This window comes from Chiloscyllium plagiosum, unplaced genomic scaffold, assembly GCF_037043375.1.
Source record: "Chiloscyllium plagiosum isolate Xiang-an unplaced genomic scaffold, Cpla_swu_hap1 HiC_scaffold_7, whole genome shotgun sequence".
NCBI classification, from domain to species: Eukaryota; Metazoa; Chordata; class Chondrichthyes; order Orectolobiformes; family Hemiscylliidae; genus Chiloscyllium; species Chiloscyllium plagiosum.
In genome coordinates this window covers 2108240-2134575 of record NW_028270145.1, presented here as the reverse complement: position 1 = coordinate 2134575, position 26336 = coordinate 2108240, and the positions used below count along the sequence as shown (strand labels likewise).

The 26336-nt window shown below is 40.2% G+C and overlaps 1 protein-coding gene across 1 annotated transcript in view; it reads right to left on the bottom strand.

Moving 5' to 3' along the window:
• ankar (ankyrin and armadillo repeat containing) overlaps positions 1-26336 on the bottom strand; it is a 162687-nt gene that overhangs the window by 63238 nt on the left and 73113 nt on the right. Inside the window, exons 11-14 of the mRNA XM_087988641.1 lie at positions 17559-17663; positions 13293-13537; positions 8624-8792; positions 2828-3069 (exon numbers count right to left, since the gene is read on the bottom strand). Coding sequence (XP_087844767.1) covers positions 2828-3069; positions 8624-8792; positions 13293-13537; positions 17559-17663 — 761 coding nt within the window. The remainder of the gene's footprint in view (positions 1-2827; positions 3070-8623; positions 8793-13292; positions 13538-17558; positions 17664-26336) is intronic.

The window sequence follows — 26336 nt, the reverse complement described above, 5'->3', positions numbered from 1 at the left end:
GTCCATTAGCAACTGTGTTGGAGTTATCCCTGTTGTTGCAAGAGGGGTGATCCTACAATCAAATAGGAATCAGGACAGCTTGGTACCTAATGAAGCTGTAGGCTGTTTCTTTAAGCCTGCCTTCAAAGTTTGCACTGCTCTTTCTGCCAGACCATTGGTTGATGGGTGGTATGGAGCTGTCCCTATCTGTCTAAAACAATTCAATTCAAATGATGGTCTGTTATCTCTGACCAACACTTCCAGGAGTCGGTATATTGTGGAAAGATGTGCACAGTTTTTCTATCATAATCTCCATTTTTGATTAATGAACTCTTTGCATGTCTAGTCACTTTGAGTGGTGTCCACAATGACTAAGAACATTGAGCCCTGAAAGGACCTACATAGTTGACATGTAACCGTTTCCAAGGTTTACTCAACCATTCCCATGAATGTGGTGGAGTTGCAGACAGTAAGTTTTGTCCTTATCGGAACTCTGGACACTGCCTCACCAATACACCCATGTCCAGTATCCAGTCCTGGCTACTAGACATAACTTCTCACTGATATCTTCATTTTGGAAACCCCTGGATGACCCTGGTTGATTTGAGCCATTATCTGCTGGTGACATTTGCTCAGGTCAATCATCCTTGCTCCCCATAATAATATGCAGTCCTCTACTGTGATCTTGTCTCTAGGTCAAGAAAATTTTCAGTTCTGGTTGCAATGGCCCTATGATTTCCTCCATCACCACCAGCCACTTCAGTTTTGCCAGGACTGGATCTTTCTGTGACCAAAGTGTCAGGTGTGGCTGGAAGTATATCCAGAAAATTTAAAACCTTCTTAGACTCTTCCAGTGATGATAACACCAGCAGTGCATCTTCCAGTGGGAAGCGGCTCAATGCATTGCATTTGCTACTTTGCCTCACAGATAGTGTTCCAAATTGTAATTATACACACTTAGTAATAGAACCCACTGCTGTATTTAGCCTAAAGTTATGGACATCACTGCCTTGTCCTCTTTACATAGATCTAGCAGGGCATCCATTAGTACTATAAATTTACATCTGTAAAGGTATTGTTGGAACTTCCTGACTCAAATATGACCGCCAAAAGCTACCTTCCCTATCTGGGTGTTTATATGCTCTGCAATAGACTAAGTCCTGGATGCATATGTTATTAGACATTCCTCTCCATTGGGCCACCTATGAGTTAATGCTACCCAGATGCCATACAGGGAGGCATCTCTTGAGACTAGATCTCTTGACACTCTCTTTATATCTGTTAGTCAGGGTACCCTGATTGGACCAGGTTGTCAGCCACAGTCAAGGAACTCTTATTCTATGAGGTCCACCTGGCTGACCTTGTTACAATCACTTGTGAATATAGGATCCATATAATTACAACTTAACATATTTGCTTCAGGACTTCCTTATAATGGTATCCTTTATCAATCTATCTTCAGCGGCTTCATCAATAGTCTTTGCTGATTCGTGCACAATCTTTACTTCAATTGTCACACCTCAGATAATGAAGTAATCTGATCACATTACACTAAGACCTGAAAAACAACCTGATAAATGACAAAGAACATTTGCATGACAGTATCAAGTAATGATCACCTCCAATAAGAGAGTCTGAGTACCAACCCTAAATATTCAGTAGCATGACCATCCACCATTAACAGCCTTCGTATTACCATTTCCTCAAACCTGGTGGATGAGCCTGATAAATTCTATGTCTCCAAGAGAAGGTCACGGGCTGAGTATTCTGCAGCAAGTCCTTGGAGCTGACCACCAAGGCATAAGTCAGGATTGCAAAGGAATACTCAACAGATGTCTGGAAAAGTGAACCTGCAACATGTTCAAGAAAACCAAACCATCCAGGACAGAGCAACACCTCTTGATTAGCTCTCATCCTCTACCTTAAGTATTCACTCCTATTATAATTGGTGCACTGTATTTGCTGTGTGAACAATATTCAGTGCAGAAACTCAGTGAATATTCTTCAAATTCTTCTGCCTGAAAGAATGAAGGCAGTAGGCACTTGAGAACCTGATCACCAGCATGTTCCCTCCAAAGTCAAATAATATCCATATATTTGAAAATATTTCACTATTCCTTCAGATCACTGGAGCTCCCTCTAACAATTATTACATGACAGGATTGCAGTGGTTTAAGGTGGTGGCTAACTTACATCTTCTCAAGTCAATCAGGTAAGCAATAAATGCTGACCTTGCAAATGATACATAAATCTCATTAACAAATTGGAGAAAAGTAAACAATAAATGAAATGGTAAATTAGTAGAAACTTTCAAAAATGCTATGTAAGTGATATTTTAAAAAGGAGTAGTTGAGGCAAATACTAAGTTGTATTTAATGAATCATTGGGTTTTATGAGGAAAAGAGGAGCAAAACAATATTCTGATAGGGTTAAATGAGAAAAGGAAGGACGAAGCTTTTTTGTATGATAAATACTTACATAGATATGTTAGGCTGAATGGCCCATTTTTGTGCTGTAGGTTCCATATAAATATAGTGATACTGAATTTGCATAATAAACCAATAAATGTATTAAATTTGTGGAAAATTGTGAGATACATAACATGGCAGTTAATATTTCTGTATTACTGCTTATACCTATATATTGATTGTTTGTGGACTGGAAGTTTTATCTGCAAGGCCTATGTGCCATCTTTCAATGAGGAATGCTATGTAAAGTGCTCAATTCTTTCCCAAATTGCCTCTATTTTTTAGAAGCAGCTGATGCCCAATCTGTCGATTAGTGGTGAAACTATCAAATTTTATAAAATTATGTAACTTACACAAATACGTTTACAGTTGAAAAATACCTTGAGAAGCTTCATAATGTGCTTGTCAGTAGACACTTTCAGGAATTCTTTTTGAACTGCAGCATTTCCGTCAGCTAAAACCTCCACTGCTTTTATTGCTTTCATCTGCATCCTGATTTTCCGTCCACTGAGGATGTTTACAAGTGCGACCACTGCGCCTTCAGCAACAATCGCATTTTGGTTCATTGTGTGACCACGTGCAACTTCAGCCAAAGCAACTGATGCATCACCCTGCAGAGCTTCTAAATGAAAATTGCACATATCAGAGTTAGGACTCTTCTTAGTCATATTACAAAGTCTGGATGATTAACTAAAATGCTGACAGTAATGCCAATGATTCATGAATAGAAAATAAATGGAGCTATAAACATAAGCAGTAGGCCTATGAATATCTAACTCAGGATTCTGGTAAGTAAAGGTACAAAACTCTTAGAGGACATTCTCTCATTAGAGAGGGATGACTGGCATTGACTTAATCACCAAAGGGAGAGATTGAGAAAGAGGGAAGAAGGTAATCTGAACTGGTGCAGGGCTTGAACGTTTTCAGCCATTCCTCCAACTGTGCAATTGCAGGGCTGGCCCTTCATGAACAGGGGTTATCTGCAATTACTTGGCTCATGACACTGTGGTGGAACTCACAAAGCACAGCAGAGGAAATGTATAACATGCAGAACAGAAAAGTCAGTCCTTTATTTCACACCTATTGGTGCACAATAACACATTCCTAACCCAAGAAGAGGAAGGGCAGCTAGAGGGAGATTGAGATGCCTTATTCCCTTCTTACATTGTCAGTAATTCCTTTGCCTCGAGCATTGTTGCATGACTTCTGTATGCTGAATTCGCAACACCAGATTGGCAATGTTGTATTGATTCTCTGGCCTCACAGTCTGAAACTTACATCTGCCCTATTCTTCGGCCAGTTCAATTACCTTCTACTGTGCAGGAATCAGGGATGTCAGCAATACTGCAACCTATCTTCAAGCAATTCTGTTATTGTTCACTCCTTTGTCATGCAGGCAGATATAAGGACTGAGAATCATCTCAATGCATAGTAAAGCTTTTTAAGTGTAGAATTAACATTACTTCCTTAGTAAGTGCTCCATTCACGCACTGTTTTGCAACTGATACTACTTTCACATTGTAAACTGGTCCTACACATTCAGATCATGTGTGCTCCATTCACATACTTAAATAGCTTAAATCAGCACTATTTTTCAGTGATTGCAACTGTGCTGTTTATTCTTGCAAATAGTAAGCGGTCTTTGACCATTTTTCAGCAGGGCACTCAATTTCACTTGTGCTGCACTTTCTTGGTCATGTTCCATATCCATCACATATACCCAATCCTAAGCCTTGAATTCTTGGATAGTCACTAATCACGGGTTTCCTGTGAAGTTTTTTTTAGTAGAACAACTGGCCCTGGAGCTGCAATGTTTGAGTAATGAGGCTGCTGGTAAATGCTAAACACATTATCATGTCGCAGTTGTAACTGAAGCATGCAGATGTCCCAGAAGGGGGTGCATGGCCTCAGATGATGGGATGCATCCCTGGATTCACTTTAGAAAAAATGGGTATACAATCTCACACAGATAGGCAGTAATACTAACATGCTGAAGAAAACTTTCTCACAAGTCTCTCAGAAGACCAGAAAGGCAAGGTTTCTAGGAGTAAAAATCATTGGGGAGGTTTACACTGCAGTAGATAAGTAAAGAAACAGTTTGTTGCTGAATTGGGAAAAAATGATTATTGGTATTAAGAAGATAAGGAAATACTATTCGATTGACAGACCAGTTAAAAACTGGGAAGTTGCAGCTACTGTGTTATGTTGTCTGTTGCTGCCAGGATTCAGGACATCTGTTCAGCGCTGATGAGAATCTTACAGTGTGTCACCATGATCCATGTGGGCACCAGTGACATTGACAGGACAAGGAGAGTGACTGTGCATAGTCAGAATGAAAACAAGTTAAAAAGCAGAATCTCAAACCTCAAATAATCTCTGGATAATTGCCTAAACCATGTGCAAATTGACACAGGGACAATAAGATTAGACAAACAATGTGTGACTCAAAGATTGGAGTGGAAGAAATGAATTTCATTTAACTGGGTATCGAACTTTCATTGGGGAAAGTGCCAATAGGACGGTTTACATCTGAACTGTGCTGTGGTTGGTGTTCCAGAGAGCTGTAAAACTAGGGAAGCAGAGAGGGTTTTAAATTAAGTAATGGGGAAAAGTGATCAAATGTGGGAAGATGTGATGAATCAAAGTGTAGAGACAAAAGAGAGAAAGGCATTAATATGGGAAATAATAAACAGATCATGAAAGGAAGGGATAGAAAGTACAAATCTAAGAATGAATCAACATATAAGGCCAGAAATTACAAAAAATAATAAAAGGAATAATTGTATTTTGGAAGGTTGGCAAAAGGGATTTTTTGCTCCAGTTGAAATGGGAGTTGTTGGAAATGCTTAGCATTTCTGGCAGTATCTATGCAATGGCTCTTCATCAGAACTAGTGCAGATCATTGATCTGCGATATCTGTTTTCTCTCTCCACAGATGCTGCCTAGCCTGCTGATTACTTCAAGAATTTTCTTTTTAGATTTTAGATTTTCAGAATCTACAGTAGTTTCTTTTCTCATGAAATGCCCCAAAGTGGGGGCCTGTAAGTGTGATTTGTTTTAATTTAAATTGAGAATTATTTCTCACTCAACACAAAACATAATTTTGCTGTTAACAAAGTCCACTTGTTTGGTTAGAAGTGGCACAATATTACAAGTGATTTTGTTGGTGCTATCTTGGCTTTTTTAAAATTTTGGAAGTAAAATCCAGGGTACCCAGAAGGGAAACAATTGTGCAAAAGAAGGTGTTTTCTGCCACCTTCATAAACAAGCTATTTCTTTGGCAAGTGCTTACAGATTTAGGGTTAAATATTTCTAAATTGATTGGCAAATGAGAAGTCTCAGTTCAGAGTGTGGTGCTGGAAAAGCACAGCTGGTCAGGCAGCATCCGAGAAGCAGGAATGAGGGGGGTGGCTGAAGGGGGCCGAGAGATAAATGGGAGCGGGGTGGAGGTTGGGGGGTTGGGGGGAAGTTGGCTGACAGTGCAATACATGGATGAAGGTGGGGGTGATGGTGATAGGTTGGACAGGAGGGTGGAGTGGATAGGTAGGAAGGAAGAGAGACAGATAGGACAGGACAAGAGGGTGGTGCCAAGTTGGGAGATTGGATCTGGGATAAGGTGAGGGGAGAAGAAATGAGGAAACTGATGAAATCCATATTTATTCCATGTGGTTGGAGGGTCCCAAGGTGGAAGATGAGGCATTCTTCCTCCAGGCGTCAGGTGGTAAGGGTTTGGTGATGGAGGAGGCCCAGGACCTGCATCTCCTTGGGTGAGGAGGAGAGGGAGTTAAAATGTTCGGGCATGGAGCGGTGGGGTTGTTTCTGCGTGTGTCCTGGAGATTTTCTCTGAAGCGTTCTACAAAGAAGGGGTCTTGTCTCCCCAGTGTAGAGGAGACCACATTGGGAGCAACGGATATAATAAATGATGTGTGTGGAAGTGCAGGTAAATCTCTGACGGATGTGAAAGACTCTTTTGGGCCCTTGGATGGAGGTAAGGGGAGAGGTGCGGGCACAGGTTTTGCAATTCTTGGGTGGCAGGGGAAGGTGCTGGGAGGGTAGGGTAGGTTGGTGGTGGGTGTGGACCTGACAATAGAGTTGCAGAGGGAATGGTCTTTACAGAATAGAGATGGAGGTGGGGAGGGAAATATATCTCTGGTGGTGGGGTCTGTTTGTAGGTGGCGGAAATGGTGAAGGATGATGCGATGTATCCGGAGGTTGGTGGGGTGGAAGGTGAAGACTGGGGGGGGTTCTGTCCTTGTTGTGGTTGGAGAGGTGGGGTTCGAGGGTGGAGGTGCAGGAAGTCTCAGTCAAACACAGTTTGACTTAATGTTAAATACTTACACTGTAAGGAGTGGATGCCAGTGGGCCAACAGATGTGCCTAAGCAATACAGCCACACTGGCTGATGTCAGGAAACTGACCAGGACAGACAAGAATGGCTGGACTCGAAAGAGGCCTCAATTCCAGTACAAGTCAGGAGTGTGGTGGAATTTCCCTGTTACCAAGACGGGTACAGCTCCAACAACACTCAAGAAGCTTAATACTATCCAGAACAAAACAGACTGCTTGATTAGCACCACATCCACAAATATTCACCCCCTCCACTCAGTAGCAGCAGTGTGCACCCATCTACAAGAAGGATTTAGGAAAATCACGAAGATTCCTTAAGCAGCAAACCACTACCATCTAGAAGGAAAAGGGCAGCAGATTCATGGGAACACCCTTCCCTCCAAGATGGCAATAACTGCTGGTCCACTTAGAGAAACCTACATTTCATGACTGAATTAGAAAAAACTCAAAAGATCATAGTTTGAGGTAATGCCCAAATCCCATGAAACCCTTCGGGAAAAAGCTATTAGATCGGCAAATTCCTCAGATCTGCAAATTCCTCTCGCGGTGATAAGGAAGGTATGTGACCTGATACTGTGTGAGCTGCTAAGTGTTGTAGCTTCTTTTAGGTTTGAAATGTTAACCTTGCCAGATGTGTGGGAGGCAATACTTACTGTGGTGCAAGTAATGCTACATAGTACCTCCAAACAAATGACAGATATTGACTGTACATGAGACATCTGATGAAAATGTCTGGCTTCCCAAGAGGCAGTATTTTGCAGTGGCAGTTTTACAATGCTAACTCACACATATAGGAGCATGAAACTTGAATAAGCTGTTGTGTAGAACAAAGCAGAGTGGAGCAGATCATTCACCTTGTTATGGCTTTAAAATCTTTCATCTTGCAGCTCTTGAGCTATCCACTGTCACTAACATTTGCAGCTATCTCTGCCCTGGCTATTTTTGGCAGTCAGGATGGTGTCCTGTTGCCATCAATTGGGGAAAGAAAAATATATTTTCTCTCCTGGACAGCCTTCAGAAGAATCTCTAGGGCAGTATTGTTAAAGCATGGAATCACATTTTCCCTGTCCCGTGTCATCTCCAAGAATGTGTGGGATGATGGGCTGTGGTGGAGTGATGTCCCTGGGTTGCAGAGAGTTGAGTGTTGTGTTGGTGTCTTAAATATGGTAACTAAATGTTGGAGGTTTGAAGGTCCGGGGGGATTTCAGATTTCATGCCCATGAAATTTGGGATCTTACCTACCTGTGCATATATAATGAGCTGAGAAGAACATAATTTTGCAAAACAAAGCCAACAACCCATATGGAAGTTGTTCCTGTTTTTAAACACACCTCCATGCTTAGTTTCAAAAAAGAAAAACTCTGCCCAGTCTTTCTGCAAGCTAACCACAATGCGGATGGTGACAGATGCATGAAACTAAACATTTTGTACATAATGGTCACATCTTGTATTTGTTCTTACAATAAGCAATGTCTTTACTAAATAGTGTCTCCATCCTATACCTGATAACGTGCAGAAGGTCTTTATCAATGATGCTTGGTATCCTATGGACCATGTGCAGATATTTTGGGCTTACACATACTTAAGGTTAGTAAATTTAATTTAGGCTTTCAAATTCTTCAGCAACAAATCAATCCTGGATCCAAATAGTGAGCTTCCATCAACTAAAATCTATCATGCTGCAACCTAATTTCATTGAAATTAAGTTGACCCTGAAAACTGCAGTGGAATCAGTACACTCATTATGGGCAAATGTCCAACTCTACTTGAATTTCGCTTGAGCATTAAGTCCAATCGACAATTTTGGAAAATCGTTTGAAAACAAATTACCTGAAGTCACACTTAACAGCTCCACTAATAGAGGAATTGCTCCTTCATTTGCTACTAAGGTCTGATTAACTGGATTATTAGTGCATAATATCCGAATGCATCTAGTTGCATTGATTAATACATCTTCGACTTCAGAATTTAAAATCCTCACCAGTGGAGGAATTGCACCCTAAGGAATCAAAAGAATAAATGTTCAAGGATACTTCATTAGGCACAGTTCCAATGAGTCAAAGAGAATACATAAGTTTAAGGTTAAAGTTACAGAAATTCTAGATAATTTTTATAGTACAATACAGAAGGAGGCCATTTGGCCTATCAAACCCATGTTCTTTGGAAGTGTAATATAGTGAGACTCACTCTGCCACCATTCCCTTGCAACCCTACAACTGGTTGCCTTCAAGGAAACCATGACTGAATCTCTCCAGTCACCTTTCAACTAATGGATTTTAGATCCCAATCATTCAGTGCATAAAAACATTTTTCTTCATGCCACCTTTGGTTCTTTTGTCAATCTGTGTCTTCTTGATCTTGACCTTTTCATCAACAGATATGCTCCTCTGCATATCTCTTACAATTTTGAATATCTCTGTCAAATGAATGATGAGCCTTCTATTTTCTAAGAACAACTTCAGCTTTTTCAGTCTATCCAATGTAGCTGAAATCCCCATATTGTACAAAAGTTTATCATAACTTCTTGCTTTTGTACTCATTACAGCCCAGTTTAAGGGTTTAGTGGCACAATGGTATTGTGCCTCCCACTGGTCCAGGGAGCTTGAGTTCAAGTCTCAATCTGCGAAAAGATACATCATAACTGAAAAGGAGAGTTAAAAATATCTTTAAAGTCCTAATGGCTCAGTTAAAAGATTGAAGACAGTTTTGGGCCATTGGTTTGATGCTGTCAATGCTGCGGAGGGACCAAAATGGCATTTGTTGCACGTACACACTTCAGCTGTGAACTTCACTCAGAAGTATACTAACAATTAAAATCTGCCAGAAGGATACAGTGTATAAACATCATGATACAATCAATATATGTAATGCCAACTTGAAGTAACTGCACAATTTCAAAGCTCAGTGCTCTAGCCAACACCCTTTCCTAAACTCGCAGAGGTGAATATGCATTAGGCAGCAGAGTAGGGCTCACCAGTACTATTCAACGGGATATAAAAGAAGTTGATTAGTCACTGTTCGATTTCCTCTGATGTTACAATGATTATACAACTATATAGTGCATTTCTTAGAATTTAAAAGTTGCAAGAATCTACAGAGAGTGGTGTGATAAACACTGAAGAACTTTGTTTTAACCCCAAGGTCTTTGCAAAACTAGTTGCTTACAGGCATGGGGTTAATTGTAAACATTCCTCCTGGAGTCCAGGATGAATGAGAGAATGAGTAGAGGCCATGAAGACCAAGACACTCTGATACAAGAGCTCAGGGGAGGAAGAACACAAAAGAAGATATTTCAGCAGGAGATCATTTCTCCTTACCAGAATCTCAGACAAAAAAAAACAAAGTGACAATGTCTGCACTTTCGAGTCAAAGAGTTGATTAGCATAGAAACAGGTCCTTTTTCCCAAATGTCTAAGCTGTGACAAGTTAAATATCTCTGCCAAGGCCCCAGCAATCTCATCCTTTGTCTCCCATAACAGCCTGGGATACATCTTAGGCCCTGGGGATGCACACTTTTGCCTGGTAAAACACTTCATATCTCCTCTTAATTAATCTTAACATGGTCTAAAACCTCAACAGTCCAACTGAAATCTCCAGTTACAAAATCTTTCTCCTTTTTGAGTACAGCTGAGAAATATTCACTTCAAATCTCACCCATGCACATCTCGCTCCATGCACAGAATGACCCTTTGGTCTCTAATAGGTGCCACTGTTTCCCTGGTAATCCTTTTACTCTTAATATATCTCTTTGCTCAAACCCCCCCAATTTGTTTTGTAAATATTACCCCCCACTCTCTATAGTTCTCAATGGCCTCCTCTTTGATAAGAATGTATTCACTAAAATATGCTACTTGTTGTAGCAACCACAGAAAGCTTACATCAGAGGAAATATTACTGTGTAGAAAACTGTGATGATTAACATTTAAGTTCTGGATGTTTCCAAGCTGGGGTTAGAGATACAGGCATCCCCTGTTTTTCAAAAATTTGGTTAATGCCACTTTGCTTTTATGAAGGTCCTACATTAGTATCTGTTTTCGCTAACAGAAAGAAATTCTGAAGAGGATTTTCGCTTTTATGATAAAGGGCAACATTTTTCCCATTTAAATTAATGCTTCTTCACTTTATGCCATTTTGTCTTTTGAAAGGTTTCATAGGAACGCTCTACTTTTGGATAGCGGGGGATACCTGTCATTGTTACATCTTACAGTTTGTCATCTAATGTGCTGTAAAGGAGATTACTGATGCCCTGTTCAAAGAGAATAGTTAACTTCCATTTTCTCTTCCCAAAGACCAGCAGGAAAAGTGAATATGTGGCTTTGCTAGGATTGCAGGCACCCCAATGCATGAAAGAAGGCAACTAACATCACATATTGCATTTTACTTATACAAGATGCCAACTGGGTCTTATACCAGAACCAAGAGAGATTCTACACACTCAACATCCAGCTGTTAGGTGACCATAAGCAGCAAAATATGTGCATCGATACTTGGTATTCTGGTAGCAGGCAATTGAGTCAACTCTACTGAACCATCACTGCAAACCAATGAATGGTTGCTGGGTGACAAAGATGCTGGTAATATGGTTCTGATGCTCAATTTATCCTCATTTGCAAACATTTTATAATAGGTCCCACAGTATGTCTACATTCTACATCTGACAGAAAGCTTTCTTAATGAACTCTGTGATTTGACTTGCCCATCATTATTTGCTAAAACAGGGTGTGGAGACTATAATCAGGAGTGGATGGTTTTCACTATTATACATTCAGTCAACAGTTAGTTTCACTGAAAATATAATAATGTGTTTGACAGTGCAGAATGATGGAATGTATGATAGCTGTGAGCTTTTCTTTGATATCCTTTCTCAATCATTAATTTTGTAGCTCTACACTGCAGTGATGTGCTAATTAACATGTTGTACCAAGAAGAAATAGGTAATGAATACTGTCAATCATCTCCAACAGATGAGGTGAAGCAAAAGTTGGCAAAGGCTGAAAGATATGAATAACGTTTCAAATTTGGATGTAATCATCATCCAAATGCATATTGTACTAGCACTTCTCATTGAATTTAAGGTTCAAATTCATGTTTAAACTAATTTTTATTAATGCAAACATAAAGTTTTCATGAGCAAGTTCAGTCAGACAGTATTTTAAAACATATTAAATGTATTAGAAGGTACTTGTATAATGTGCAAAAATGTGAAGTTGTTTATTTTGGAAGGAAAAACAAAACACTATTATTTAAATGGAAAAACACGCCGAAATGTGCAATCCAAATGGAGCTGGAGTACCCATACATGAAACACAGAAAGCAAGCACACAGGCGCAGAAGGTAATCCGAAATGCCAATGGAATGAGTACGAAAGTTTCATTGCAACTGTACAATGTGCTGGTGATACCACATCTGGAATATTGCAAGCACTTTGGTTCCCTCACCCAAGGAAAGGTTTTATTTCACTGGAGACGGTTAAGAAAAGGTTCACCAGTATGGCTCCCAGCCTGGAGCGATTGTCCCATGAGCAAAGTCTAAACAGGAGTTTTGGAAAATGAGAGTTGACCTCATTGAAACATACAGGATTCTTAAGGAGATTGACAGGGTAAATGTTCAGAGAATGTTTCTTCCAGGAGAGTCCAGGACCCTAGGGCACCTCAGAATAAAGGGGTGCCAATCTAAGCCTAAGATGTGATCTAGAATCGAATCCATTGGGGTATGTCATTTCACCAAAGATATGCTCTGGCCATCTAAAATAAATTAACTGAAACAGACCTATTCTGCTCTGCACAATTTACATTCCATGAACATGTCTGTGCAAAAATCAGAAACTATGCATATGTGGGTGGGATTTCTGATTTCTGGGGCTTTTGGTATTTTTGCCTCAATATAGGCGCTTGGAACTTTTACAGTGTCTAATCTGTCAACAACGAATAAATGGATATGAGGTAAATGGAAATGAATTCCCAGAATTCTGTGAGGAGGCATTTATTGTTTTCATTGGCTTTCAGCCATCAGTTATTGATGAATGTAATACTTTTAATACTTATAACTTTTAAAAAGTGGTCTATTAGTTTCCTTACTTTGAAGGACCTCCTTTAAGGCTTGCAAAATAATTGTAGTTCAGCTACAGGTGATTAATTTGACCTGCACATGGCCAGTTTAAGGATAGGGACTGTTCCCAGCACAAAAGAATATGGAAACCTGATTTGAGTTTGACTTGCATTTGAAATTGTTAAATTTATTTGTACTAGTTTGGCTAATTTTAGTCAAATTGCATTGGAAAGACCAATGTAACCTAACAGAAACTTCGATGGTATAAAGAGAAAAAAAAGTTCTAAAATTGAAGTGATTTTTTTTAAATGCTAAAACATTCTGGAATTCAAAAATGGTGCCAAAGCATTCTACAGTTCAAAAGAAAACAACATTATGATGCCATCTCTTTGAGAATACATTGAATTCTACAATTTTAAAAAAATTAGTGCTATGAGCAAGCGTTACTTACAAGGGAAGCGATTAGACTGGCGTTATCATCAATCAGGGCAATATCATACAGGATGACAGAACAACGTGATTGAAGCTCAGGCTGTTTACTGTGCAGTAATTCAATAAGAACTGGGATGATATTATAATCAATAATCGATTGGCAGACTTCAGGATAGCTTGAGAGATTACACAGCACAGCAGCAGCAATACATTGCAGAGTCTCATATTTACTGTGTAACAGATCTACAAGAGCAGGAATGCTACCTAAATAAAAAAAATTGAACAAGTCAGTGTTATATAGGACACAATCTAGTTTCTTATACTTTTCAGCAACTTTCAACTTTCTGTGTTTATTGAGAAGTTCCGAATTTATCGAGAAATCAGAAAGTGGGACATGAAGTCAGCTCTTGAAAAGCAAGTAAATTCAAGGCAGTAAAGAAGGGTCAAATGGCTATCTTTCGCTGGTAATATCTATGTATTAATGCAACACAACAAAGCAGTGTATGCTTAATCCAATCATTGTCAATGAGTCAAAATCCTGAAACTCCCTTCCTATCAGCACTTTAACTGAACCCATACCAGACAGACTACAGGTCAAGAGGCAGCTCACCACCATCTGCTTAATTACCCAAAGGAATAAAAAAAGGTGGAGACCCTTGACCAATCGCTGTCTTATCTCTTTTTAAAGCCACTGAATACTAAACTTCATTTGAGGCCTAACTCCTTATTTTCATGAGGGCTTCAAAATATTATGCTGTCAAAGATATAGGATTTGTATTGATTACTTTATGGTACTAAAAGTAGTGGGAGTACTTTTGTCCTAATTTTGTCACTGCATTATCAATATAAAAGTGCCTTGAATTATACTTTCCAAAGAATCTCACTAAGTAACTCAGTCTTCATTCCACCACCACCCTTGATCTCTACACCAAGAAAAGCAAGTGCAGCAAACGGATGGGAACCTTCACTTACAAAGCACAGGGAGTCCTGATATGAAACCATATTGCCATTCCTCCACAGTCATTGTGTTAAAATCTTGGAACTTCATAGAATCCCTAAAGTGTGGAAACAGGCCATTCAGCCCATACTGACCCACCAAAGAGCATCCCACCCAAATTCATACCCTAGTGACACTGTATTTCCCATGGCTAATCCATCTAGCATGCATATCCGTGGACAACTTAGCATGGCCAAGCAACTAAACTGCACATTTTGGACAGTGGAAGGAAACATAGAGAACCCAGAGGAAACCCACAAAGACACAGCGAGAATGTACAAACTCCACACAGGCAGTCACCCGAGGGTGGAACTGAACATGTGTCCATGGTATTGTGAGGTAGCGGTGCCAACCACTGAGCCACCATTCTGCTTAAACTTCCACTTGAACAGCATGCACTACAGATGCCATCACCATGTCCTGGGCGATTCGGGATGGATAATAAATATTGGTCTTCTCAACTCATATTTCTTAAAACAATGAAAATAATCAGTGCCAGACCTAATAAGGTTTAATGTAGCTGATGCTATAATTATGTACAGCCAACATAAATTTGGGCCACTAAAGTAGAATTAGCAGTGCTGCATCTCATAAAGATGACATTCAACTTATCCAAAATTATCAAAACCTTTCAAAACACCACCCTGGGAGGAAAAAAGGTAGTTTAAATATCAATATTGTATGGATAGGTATAAAAGCAAAATACTGTAGAGTCTGAATTTATTTTTATTAATTGGGCATCACTGGCTGGCCAGCACTTTTTTTATTGGTCTTGAGAAGGTAGTGATGAGCTGCCTTCTTGAACTGCTGTAATTCACATGTTGTATGTTGACCCATAATGCCCTGGAATTTCCAGGATTTTGATCAAGCAACAGTGAAAGAACAGCAACATATTATCAGTCAGGGTGGTGAGTGATTGGAGGGGAATTTTCAGGTGGTGGTGTTGCCATGTATCTGCTGCCCTTGTCCTTCTAGAAGGAAGTGATCATACATTTGCTGTCCAAGGATATATGGTGAATTTCTGCAGTGCATCTTATAGATAATACATACTGCTGCTACTGAACATTGGTGGTGGAGGGAGTGGATGCTAGTAGATATGGTACCAGTCAAGCAGACTGTTGTCTTGAATGGTGTCAAGCTTCTTGAGTGTTGTTGGAGCTGCATCTATTCAGACAAATGGAAGTATTCCAACATACTCCTGACTTATGCCTTGTAGGTGGTGGACAATCTTTAGGGAGTCAGGAAGTGAGTTATTTGCTTCAGTATTCCTAGCCTCTGACCTGCTTGTGTGGTCACTGTGTTTATGTGGCGAGTCCAGTTGAGTTTCTGGTCAATGGTAACCACAAGGATTTGGTAGTAGGGGATTTAGTGATGGTAGCAGCATTGAATGCCAAGGGGCAGTGATTAGATTGTCTCTTATTGGAGATGGTCATTGCCATGCATTTGTACCACAAACGTTATTTGTCACTTGTAAGCCTAAGCCTGAATATTTTACAGATCTTGTTGCATTTTAACGTTGTCTAATTCAGTATCTGAGGAGTTGCAATCATTAGTGAACATCCCCACTTCTGACCTTATAACAGAGGGATTTATTAATAAAGCAGGTGAAGGTAGTGGGCTGAGGACACTAACCTCATGAAATGCTGCAGAGGTGTCCTAGAGCTGAGATAACTAACCTGCAACAACTACAACCATCTTTCCATGTGCCAGATATAACTCCATCCAGCAGGGAGTTTGCTCCCTGATACCCATTGATTCAAATTTTGCTAGGGTTCCTTCATGCCACACTCTGTCAAATGCAGCTTTGATGTAAAGGGCTGTTACTCTCACCCCGCATTTGAAATTCAGCTTTATTGTCCATGTTTGAACAAAGGATGTACTGAGATCAGGAGCTGAGTGGTGGAAGTCAAACAGGGAGTCACTGAGCAGAATCAAGTGCCTCCATCCATTTCTTGATATCATGTGGAGTGAATCGAATTGGCTGATCACTGGTATCTGTGATGTTGGGGGCCACTGGAGGAAGCTGAGATGAATCATCCACTTGGTACTTCTGGCTGAAGATTGCTGCAAATATTTCATTCTTATCTTTGAGGATAGGGATATTTGTGGAGAATCTTCCTCCAGTGAGTGGTTTACTTGTCCACCACCATTCACGAATGGGTGTGGCAGGACTGTAGAGCTTAGTTCTGAGCTGATCACTTCGCCCAGTCTATTACGTTATGGTCATGCTGTTTGGCATGCAAGTAATCCTGTTTGGTAGCTTCACCAGGTTGACACCTCATTTTTAGGTATGCCTGGTGCTGCTCCTCTTAATTGAGCCATAGTTGATCCAATGACTTGATGGTAATGTTTGAGTGGGGAAGAGGCTGGACTGTGAGGTTGCAGATTGTACTGAAGTACAATTCTGCTGCTGCTGCTGATGGCTCACAATACCTCATGCATTCCCAGTCTTGAGTTGCTAGATCTGTTGAAGTCTATTCCATTTAGCATAATGATCGTGCCACACAACATAGTGTAGGTATTCTCAATGTGAAGCTGAGACTTTATGTCCACATGGACTGTGGAATGGTCACTCTTACCATGACTGTCAATGAACCAATCCATCTGCAGCTGGTATGTTTTTCCCTCTTGTTGGCTCCCCCACCACCTGCTGCAGATACAGTCTAGCAGACTTTAGGATCTGATCAACTTGATCAGTGGGTCTGCTGCCATGCTATTCTTGGTGATGGACATCGAAATCCCTCACCCAGGATTAGAATGTTAGAATCTAGAACTAAAACCAAATTTTCCAGAAGCCAATATTTTTGTTATTTAACTAAGCCTGTGAAATTTGAAGCACTAATGCAACTGATCATTCTTATGTTTTTCAGGAAGCCTAAAAGCATAATTATAAAGATTATGGCCATCTCCCAAAAATTTGCATTCTTATTTCCATTCCATGTAACAAGGAACCAGAATTCTGAGAAAGAGATTTGGGATGAGGGAGTAAAGGGCATAAGCATCAACAACTTTTGAAGATGCTTTTAAGTTAAGAGATAGGTTGCAAAGTGAAAGGTATAGGAAGAAAATTAATGTTGCATTAGGGAGACGGAAGACTCTCCCATGGCTGATGGTTTCGATGAAAAGGATTCATTGTAGACTGCAATCAGAAAAATGGAAAATCCACTTGGGAACAGAGTTGAAGGGCCTGATTGATGTTGGGAGTGGTTTATAAATGAGGATAATCATTTTAATGTTTCTTTGTCATTTCTATTGGGTTTGTTATATCTTCACATTAGTTCTTCTCACCTGCAGAATGAATTGCTTTCCAGTATTGCTTGTCTGTTACGCAAAGAACCTCAAGTGATCTCACTCCCATCTCCTGCTTTTTATATTCTTTGCTCTTCATCATTTCTAGAAAAAGGAAGATGGGAAATTTTAAACAAAAGTACTGAAGTGAAGTGCCCTGAAATAAAACAAAAAAAAGTTTGAAATAATCTGCACATAGGCAACTTCTGGAAAGAATAATAGAGTTTTTTTAGGCCAATGACCTTTCATCATTACAGAATGAAGATAGAAATGTAAGGGTGTTTAAGCTTATAAGAAGAGAACAGAAGGGAAGATCTGCTATATGGTGATGGGCAGAATAAAATAATAGAATTACAGAGTGATTATAGCATAGAAGATACCATTCAGATAATGCAGCAGCCTCAATTTGATAATCACAACCTCAGCTGCAGTAAAGAGGCTTCTATATTGTACTTGATATGAATTGTTGAATGCTTGTAAAATGTTACTTATGGGATACATTGGAATTAAGGTTGTGTTTCTGAACTGTTCACTTATTTTAATTAACTGTACATTCTCATCACTTACAGAAGACATTCAATGTGATACAAAGAGAGTTCAACTAGTAACAGATGGAAAACAATGAGGTCATAGAACTATACAATCATAGATATTTACAATATAGAAGCAAGACATTCAAGCAAATTGTGTCTTACTGGCTCTATGACTGGGAAATCCAAAACCAACTTCAATGCTCTAAATATTCCTGACTGCTTCGTGTTTTTTGGTTGATGTTTCATTATACTGCAGCTGACTGCTTCCATGAGCTGGAAGCTGAAGCAGCAGCCAGTAGAAACAATTCATGGCTGGGCCTAAAAATACTGCTGTGCACATGATCTTTACTTCTACACCCAAAAGCACAGGCTTCAAGCATTTTTTTTCTTTCATGGGACGTGATTGCTACTAGAAAGGCAAGCTTTTCTCCCTTTTTCTCAAGGGAAATTGGAGAGAAAGTGATGGTGAGTCACATTCTTAATTGTTGCAGTCCATTAGGTATAGATACACAGAATTCTGAGTATGGGAGCTCTAGGATTTTGACTGGTCATATAATTACAAGTCTGGTTGGTTGAGGCTTGGAGGGGAATTCCTTTGTATTCCTTGTTCCCTTCTGTCCCACTCTGGATACTACTATCCAAATAGCTGCCATATCCTTTTGCTTAGTGTGCATAAATTTCTACTTTCTCAATGTTCCACAAAATTGCTTTAAAGCCATGTCTACAGCTCTGGTTATTTGATTCACCAGGATTTAAAGATCTCACTTTTATTTTAAAGACCAGGAATATTTATCAATGCTATTCACTAATCAGCTTCTTTCCCTGTACTCATTCATGCTGATGCTTATAACTTCACTCAGCCACTAGTCTCACTGCTGTTACAGAGCAGATGTTGACACTCTTCTGATAATTAAAATTGAAACACCCAGAGAGAACCACCTCACCTCATAATCTGATAAAAGAAGTGCGTCAAGGGGCATAACTTAACTCTGACCACCCAATTTGTTATAAAGGAGTGGTTAACTGGAATAGAATCCTTTCAGCTACTCAAGACCAACAAGTAACAATTTATTTATCTAATTCCCAACAGTGAACAAATTAACAGAATTCCAACAAACTGAACAAATACTCCCTAACGGAATTAAATTCCATTGGTATGCTATTTCAATAACACAGGTCCCACTTATATAAAGAGGAGAAAGTGAGGACTGCAGATGCTGGAGATCAGAGCTGAAAAATGTGTCGCTGGAAAAGCGCAGCAGGTCAGGCAGCATGCTGAAGAAGGGCTTATGCCTGAAACATTGATTCTCCTGTTCCATGGATGCTGCCTGACCTGCTGCGCTTTTTCAGCAACACATTTTTCAGCTCCCACTTATATAAACCCAATTAAAAAGAAAACAATAAATTGAAACATAGTCTCTCAAAATTCACAAAATTCCAGAATGCTCCTCTTCCTCTCCGCTGATTCTGCTGTTGGAAATATTTTCTCGGAAAGTCTTCTGTTCTGAATGCATCTCTCCGTGGAAGTCTCCTGTCCAAAATTCCTTCTCAGTCATTTTCTGGTGTAAAGAATATTTACTAAACGTGCCTTGTACCTTTATCGACAGATAGTGCTTTTTAGAGGGTTTTCTTGCAGGCATGTCTTGTGAGAGCCCAATATTTCTTTCTCAGGTGTCACTTTGCTCTCACCCGTTCAGATGGCATTTGGCTCTCTCTCTTAAATTTCAAATACCCATATCTTTTGTACCCATGATTACCTCTTAACTTCTTTATAATTGGATTGATTCAAGGTAGTCAAAACCAACAGATTTGAATCTAATTGGTCCTTAATCTCCAAGTGCCTTTTTAAATTAATTGGCTGAATTGAAACTGTTGTCTGGGTAAAAATGCAGCATGGGCCTGCTAACTGGAAAGTCTCCAGTTTCAGTTTTGGGGCTCTGCACAATGCTTGCAAACTTCCAAGCACAGACAAAACACAATCTCTTAACGGTACCACACCTGTTTTACAATTCACTTTACAATTTTACCATTTTTGTCTTTTTAAAAATATATTTTTATAGAAAAATAGATTTTTAAATGTTACAACAAATACAAAACAATACAATTCAAAACAATACAAAGAAAGAACGCAAAAACATTTAAAAACCCAAACCACCCTCATGTACAAATGTATAAATATATATAAAAATATACTTTAAAAATCCCAATTAACTACTTAACTAAATAAATAATAACTAACAACAAACTAATAAATAATAATAATACAGCTCAGCAAAACAAAACACTAACTCTTGAATATTGACTACATTAATTTTCACATATTCATACGTTCGCAATTTCCCCTCTCTGGATATTGGACTCGTAAAACATAATCATTACAGCTATATAAATGTTCTTATTAGTGTGGCAGACAAATCTGTGTCCAGGTATTCCAAAAAGGGCTGCCATGTCTTATAGAAATTCTCCGTTTTGTTGTGTACCATACCTGTAAGAAAATCCAAGGGACATGCTCAATAACAATCTTACGTGACAGGCCCGGGGGATTTTTGGACAGTCATCCTAACAAGATATTTATTCTTGCACAGAAAGTGAGGATGTTGAAAAGTTTTTCCTTATGTGCATTTACAAGGAATACACGGCAGACCAAGAAGAAGAGAGATCGGGTCCTTTTTCACCTTTACACCCAAAATCCCCTCCATTGCACCTGCCACAGTGCTCCAGGATATTTGAAGCCTACCACAGGACCAGAGACAATGGGTAAGAGTGCCCGTACTAACTTTACACTTGAAGCATGCTGAAGATACTCCTGGTTTAAATTTTGCAAAGTGGACCCCTGTGGAGAATCTTCAACTGTAAAGCATGGGTCCTATTGCAAATTGATACCTTTCTTGCATTTTGCCAAGTATCTTCCCTTGCCTCTGAGGAGATCTCAATGTGTAGCTCGCTCTCCCACACCCTGCAAAGCCGATCAAACGCATCTGAGGGGCTGCCCCTCTCGTTGATGATGTAAAGTTCTGACATAAAGTGTACCCTTAGCACAGAGCACCTTCCTCTCTATTTTGGATTTGTAGGGATCAGTTAAAAGTGTAGTTTTTTCTTGAATAAAATTCCTAATTTTAAAAAAATGATAGAAGTCCCTACTAGATAGCTCGTATTTCTGTGCTAATTGAACAACAGATATCAGAGGGTCTCCCTCAAACAAATCACCCATGCAAGACAAACCCCTAGCTGCCCAATGTTTGAATCCTGAATGCATTATCTACAGTTGAAAACCCAAAATACTCAATATAGGTGTAAGAAAAGATGTTTTGCCAATATTGCCTTCCCTCTGCCGAATTGCCCTCCATGCTTTAACAATATTGATAACTATTAGGTAATGGCAATATTCGTTAACTGTCTTCATTTTGTCCAAAAACAGCAAGCTAGTTTGGAGGCACCTTGCCTGGGAGGTTTCGATATCTAACCATATAGAAAGAGGATCCCCACAAGCCCAATGACTCACGTAAGATAAAAGTGAGCTTAGTTGATGGTTTTTAATATCTGGGAGATCCACTCCCCCCAGTCTGTGAGGCAGTTGCAGTTTAGCTAATTTAATAAGGGGTCGCTTGTTCTGCCAAATAAAAGAGCTGAACCAGCCATTCAGTCTCCTGAACGTTTGCTTATCGAAAATCAGGGGAGCATTCGTATCGGGTACAACAAATGGGGGAGAATATTCATCTTAATGAGAGCTATCCGACCTAACCATGAGACCAGTAACACCTCCTATCTTTGAAGATCTTGTTTGATTTTGTAATTGAACAAAATTAATTTTAAACAACTGATCAAGAACTGGAGTGATGAATATGCCCAAATACATAAAACCCTCCTGTGACCACTTAAATGGGAATTGAGATTCACCCTCAAGAACTAGCACCTTTGTAAGACCACCCACAGGTATAATCTCTGATTTTGCAAAATTAATCTTGTACCCCGAAAAGGTGCCAAAACGACCTGATGCATTGTATCAGGTGAGGCATCGAAATGGCTGGATTTGACAAAAAAAATGAGGACATCGTCCATGTACAACAAAATCTTATGTAATTTTGACCCCACTTCTAGGGCTGATATACTGGGATCCGTACGAGTGGCCTCCGCCAATGGTTCAATCACCAATGGAAAGAACAATGGCGAAAGTTGTCAGCCCTGTTGGCTGTCCCTTAAAATACTAAAATCACTTGATCATACCCCATTGGTGCTGACTGCAGCAAGAGAGTCACTGTAGAGGACCTTTATCCATCTTATAAAAGCTTCGCCCAAGCCAAACCGCTCTAGAATATAAAAAAGGTACGGCCACTCAACTTGATCAAATGCCTTCTCTGCATCTAGAGAAATCACCAATCGCTGTATTGACTGTCGTTGACACGCTTGAATTACAGTAAACGGTCTGCTAACATTATTGGAGGAGCTGCGGCCCTTTATGAAGCTCATCTGATTCTTTTTAACAATAGAAGGTAACACAGTTTCCAGCCTTAACGCAAAAATCTTAGAGAGGATTTTAAAGTCAACATTTAAGAGTGAAATGGGCCTGCAAGAAGCACAGTCCTCTGGAACACAGAACATAGAAAAATACAGCACAGAACAGGCCCTTTGGCCCACGATGTTGTGCCGAGATTTAATCCTAACATAAAATATAGTAACATACCCACTCTCAACTCACTGCTATCCATGTGCATGCCCAGCAGTCACTTAAATGTCCCTAATGACTCTGCTTTCACCACCACAGCTGGCAACGCATTCCAGGAATTCACGACTCTGCGTAAAGAACCTACCTCTGACGTCTCCTTTATACCTTCCTCCTAATATCTTCAAACTATGACTTCTCGTACCAGTCCATGCTGCCCTGGGGAAAAGTCTCTGGCTATTGACTCTATCTATTCCTCTCATTGTTTTGTACACCTCGATCAGGTCTCCTCTCTTCCTCCTTCTCTCCAGAGAGAAAAGTCCGAGCTTATTCAACCTTTCCTCATAAGGCAAGCCCTCCAGTCCAGGCAGCATCCTGGTAAACCTTCTTTGCACCCTCTCCAAAGCCTCCACATCTTTCCTATAGTAGGGTGACCAGAACTGTACACAATATTCCAAGTATGGTCTCACTAGGGACTTGTAGAGCTGCAGCAAAACCTCGCGGCTCTTAAACTCGATTCCCCTGTTAATGAAAGCCAAAACATCATATGCTTTCTTAACAACCCTATCCACTTGGGTGGCAACTTTGAGGGATCTAGGTACTTGCACTCCCAGATCCCTCTGTTCCTCCACCTTAAAAAGGAACCTTTCCTTTTTTAAGAATAAGTGAAATACTGGCCTCTCTTAGAGATGGTGGGAAATGATCATGACTCTATGAGTCATTGAACATGCTGAGCATCGGACCTGACAATATGTTTATAAATTCTTTATAAAATTCACTGGGAAGTCCATCAGGACCGGGTGCCTTTCCACTCTGAAGCTGCTTTACAGCCTCTTGCACCTCTTGCTCTGATAAGGGGCATTGAGAAAAGACTCCTGTTTTGGGGTCACACCTGGAAGCTCCAGATCCTTGAAAAAGGACTCCATCTTGACCTGCCCCTCCTCACAACCCTCAGATTGGTATAATTCAGAGTAAAATCCCTGAAATGCTGCATTACTCTTTTTGGAATCACATGTTAGGTTCCCAGCCCCTTCCCTAATCGACATATTGGCCTGAGGGGCACTCTTTTACCTGGCGAGATATGCTAGCTACTTGCCTGGTTTGTCACCATGCTCATACAACCTGTATTTTGCGAAAGTAAACTCCTTCTTTGCTGTCGGCGCGAGCACAGAATTCAATGCAGACCGCAGTGCCGTAATCCTCTGTAGCTTGGCCAATGGGGGCCTGTCAAAGTAAGCTTTCTCGGCTGCCTTCTCAACTGTGTTTCAAGGAGACGTTGCTGCTCACCCTTCTGCTGTTTCTTACTGGCAGAGTAGGAGATAACTAACCCCTGGCATAGGCTTTGGCAGTTTCCCAAAGGATGGATGGGCTACGAACTGAGCCTGAAGTAATATCTAGGAATGCCCTAAATTCTTTAGAGAAGTATTCCACAAACTTATTATCCTTAAGGATAAAGAGATCCATTCGCCATTGCCTCAGGCCCACTACAGTGTCCTTAATCTTAACCAACAGGTACACTGCAGTGTGATCAGAGATGGTAATATTATCAATTGTACGAGATGCCACTAAGTCCAGGGTTGACACGGGAGTCAGAAAAACATAATCATCCTGGAGTGACATCTGTGCGGATTGGAAAAAAATGTAAAATTTCTGCCTGTAGGGTGGTGAGGCCTCCAGATGTCCACCAACCCTAACTCACACACAGATCCATTAATTATTTAGTTTTTACAGAGGGTACCGGGGGGCCTTTGGGCAACCTGTCTACCGTGGAATGCATAAGACAATTAAAATCACCCCCTATGATGATATGCTGAGACTTTAGACTGATTTAGAGAACTTTAAGGGGATGTGCCAGAGGGCAGTAAACATTTAAAACACTGTATTCTTCTCTGTTTATCAGGGCTTTGAGGATCGCAAACCTCCTGTGTGTCTTTAACACACTCTAGTAATTTAAATGAGAGATTCCTCCGAATCAATGCAGCCAATTCCCTACTTCTGGTATTAAAAGATGAAAAGTAAACCCAATCAAAGCCATTCTGCTGTAGTTTCAAATATTCTCTATCATCCAAGTGGATGTTAGAAAGCAATATCCACCTTTTCCTTTCTAGAGAATACCTTTTACGTCTTAATTGGTGAGTGATTCCTCTTGATGTTTCAGGTACACCATTTAATCAAGTCATAACCTTCTGCTGGAACATTTAGATTCGAGAGAGGAGGAACTCGAATTACAAATTGCCAAGCCTTAGTGTCGCAAGATCCATCAAACATAAAAACTACATAAACTAAGGCCACTAGAGTTAACAAACCTAAAAGCTATCAAAGACTATATACACCAAAAAAAAACATATAAAGTACCAATGGACTGAATAGGGAACTCATCCCCTGCCCAAAGGGGGCATCTACACATCCCAAAACTCAACTTCCCATCCCGCTGCCAAAACAGCAGCCAGGGCATTTTAATACCTGAACCAGGCATAAACTGCCTGTAAGTAGGCATCTAGCCATCGCAACGATTTTCTCTTCTCCTAGCTAGAGCTGCACCACAAACACAAACACCAAAGAAAGAAAATACACCACGGAAAAACAATGTGAACAAAGAAATTTTGAAAAACTAGTAAGTACTCCACCCATCCCTTCATTTAATTTAACTTAGAAATTGAAAGTAAACATCCCAGCTGTCCCTGAGCATGGTTTAGAGCAGATTATTACCAATACAAAAAGGAAAAGAAAGCCCCGATCAGATTTCTTCTTTTTAAATAAGAGATGTACCTAAATAACACTACTTTTTGTACATACTAAATTGTTCAGATTAAGTTAATTTGTCCATAAGATCTCTTGCCTTCTCCAACATATTAAAAAGATGTACAGATCCATCTAAGGTGATCCGAAGCACCGCTGGATACTAAAAGAGTACTGGAATCCAAGCTCCCTCAGTCTTTTATTGATGCCATTATAGGAATCTCTTTTCTGGATGAGCACCGCTGAGAAGTCCTGGAAGAAGATGATCTTACAGCCCTCATAAACAGGGGCCTTCGGCTCCTTCCCCTGGATTCTGGAAGCTTCCATGATTCTCTCTTTATCTCTATAGTGATGAAACTGCACCAAGATAGGACAAGGATGTTGGTCCAGACCTGGCCTCCGCGCTGTGACCTGGTGAGTCCTCTCAATCTTCAAGCTTCCCATTTGAGCCTCCAAGTTAAAGATTTCAACATGCTGTCCTCAATAAATTCCACTGGTCACTCACCTTCCTTATCCTCTGCCAGACCGACAATTCAAATATTTTTTCTCCTACCCCTGTTCTCAAGGTCATCAACCTGGTCAAGCAAATTACGGGCCTGTGTCTCCAGGGCCTGGATCCTATCCTTGGAGGAACTGGTATCAGCTTCTACCACTGTGACTCTGAGCTTTACCTCAACCATTCTTTTCTCGAAGTCTCCCCCAGCTTGTTTCTGCAGCATGACAGAGATCGGGGCCAGCTTCTCCTCCATCTGCCTTCCACACATCTTGTACGTTTTCGCGAGCTCCTTTACCAGAACCTGGTAGGAAATAGAGCCTGAGGATCCTGCAGGCTGGGCCACAGCCCAG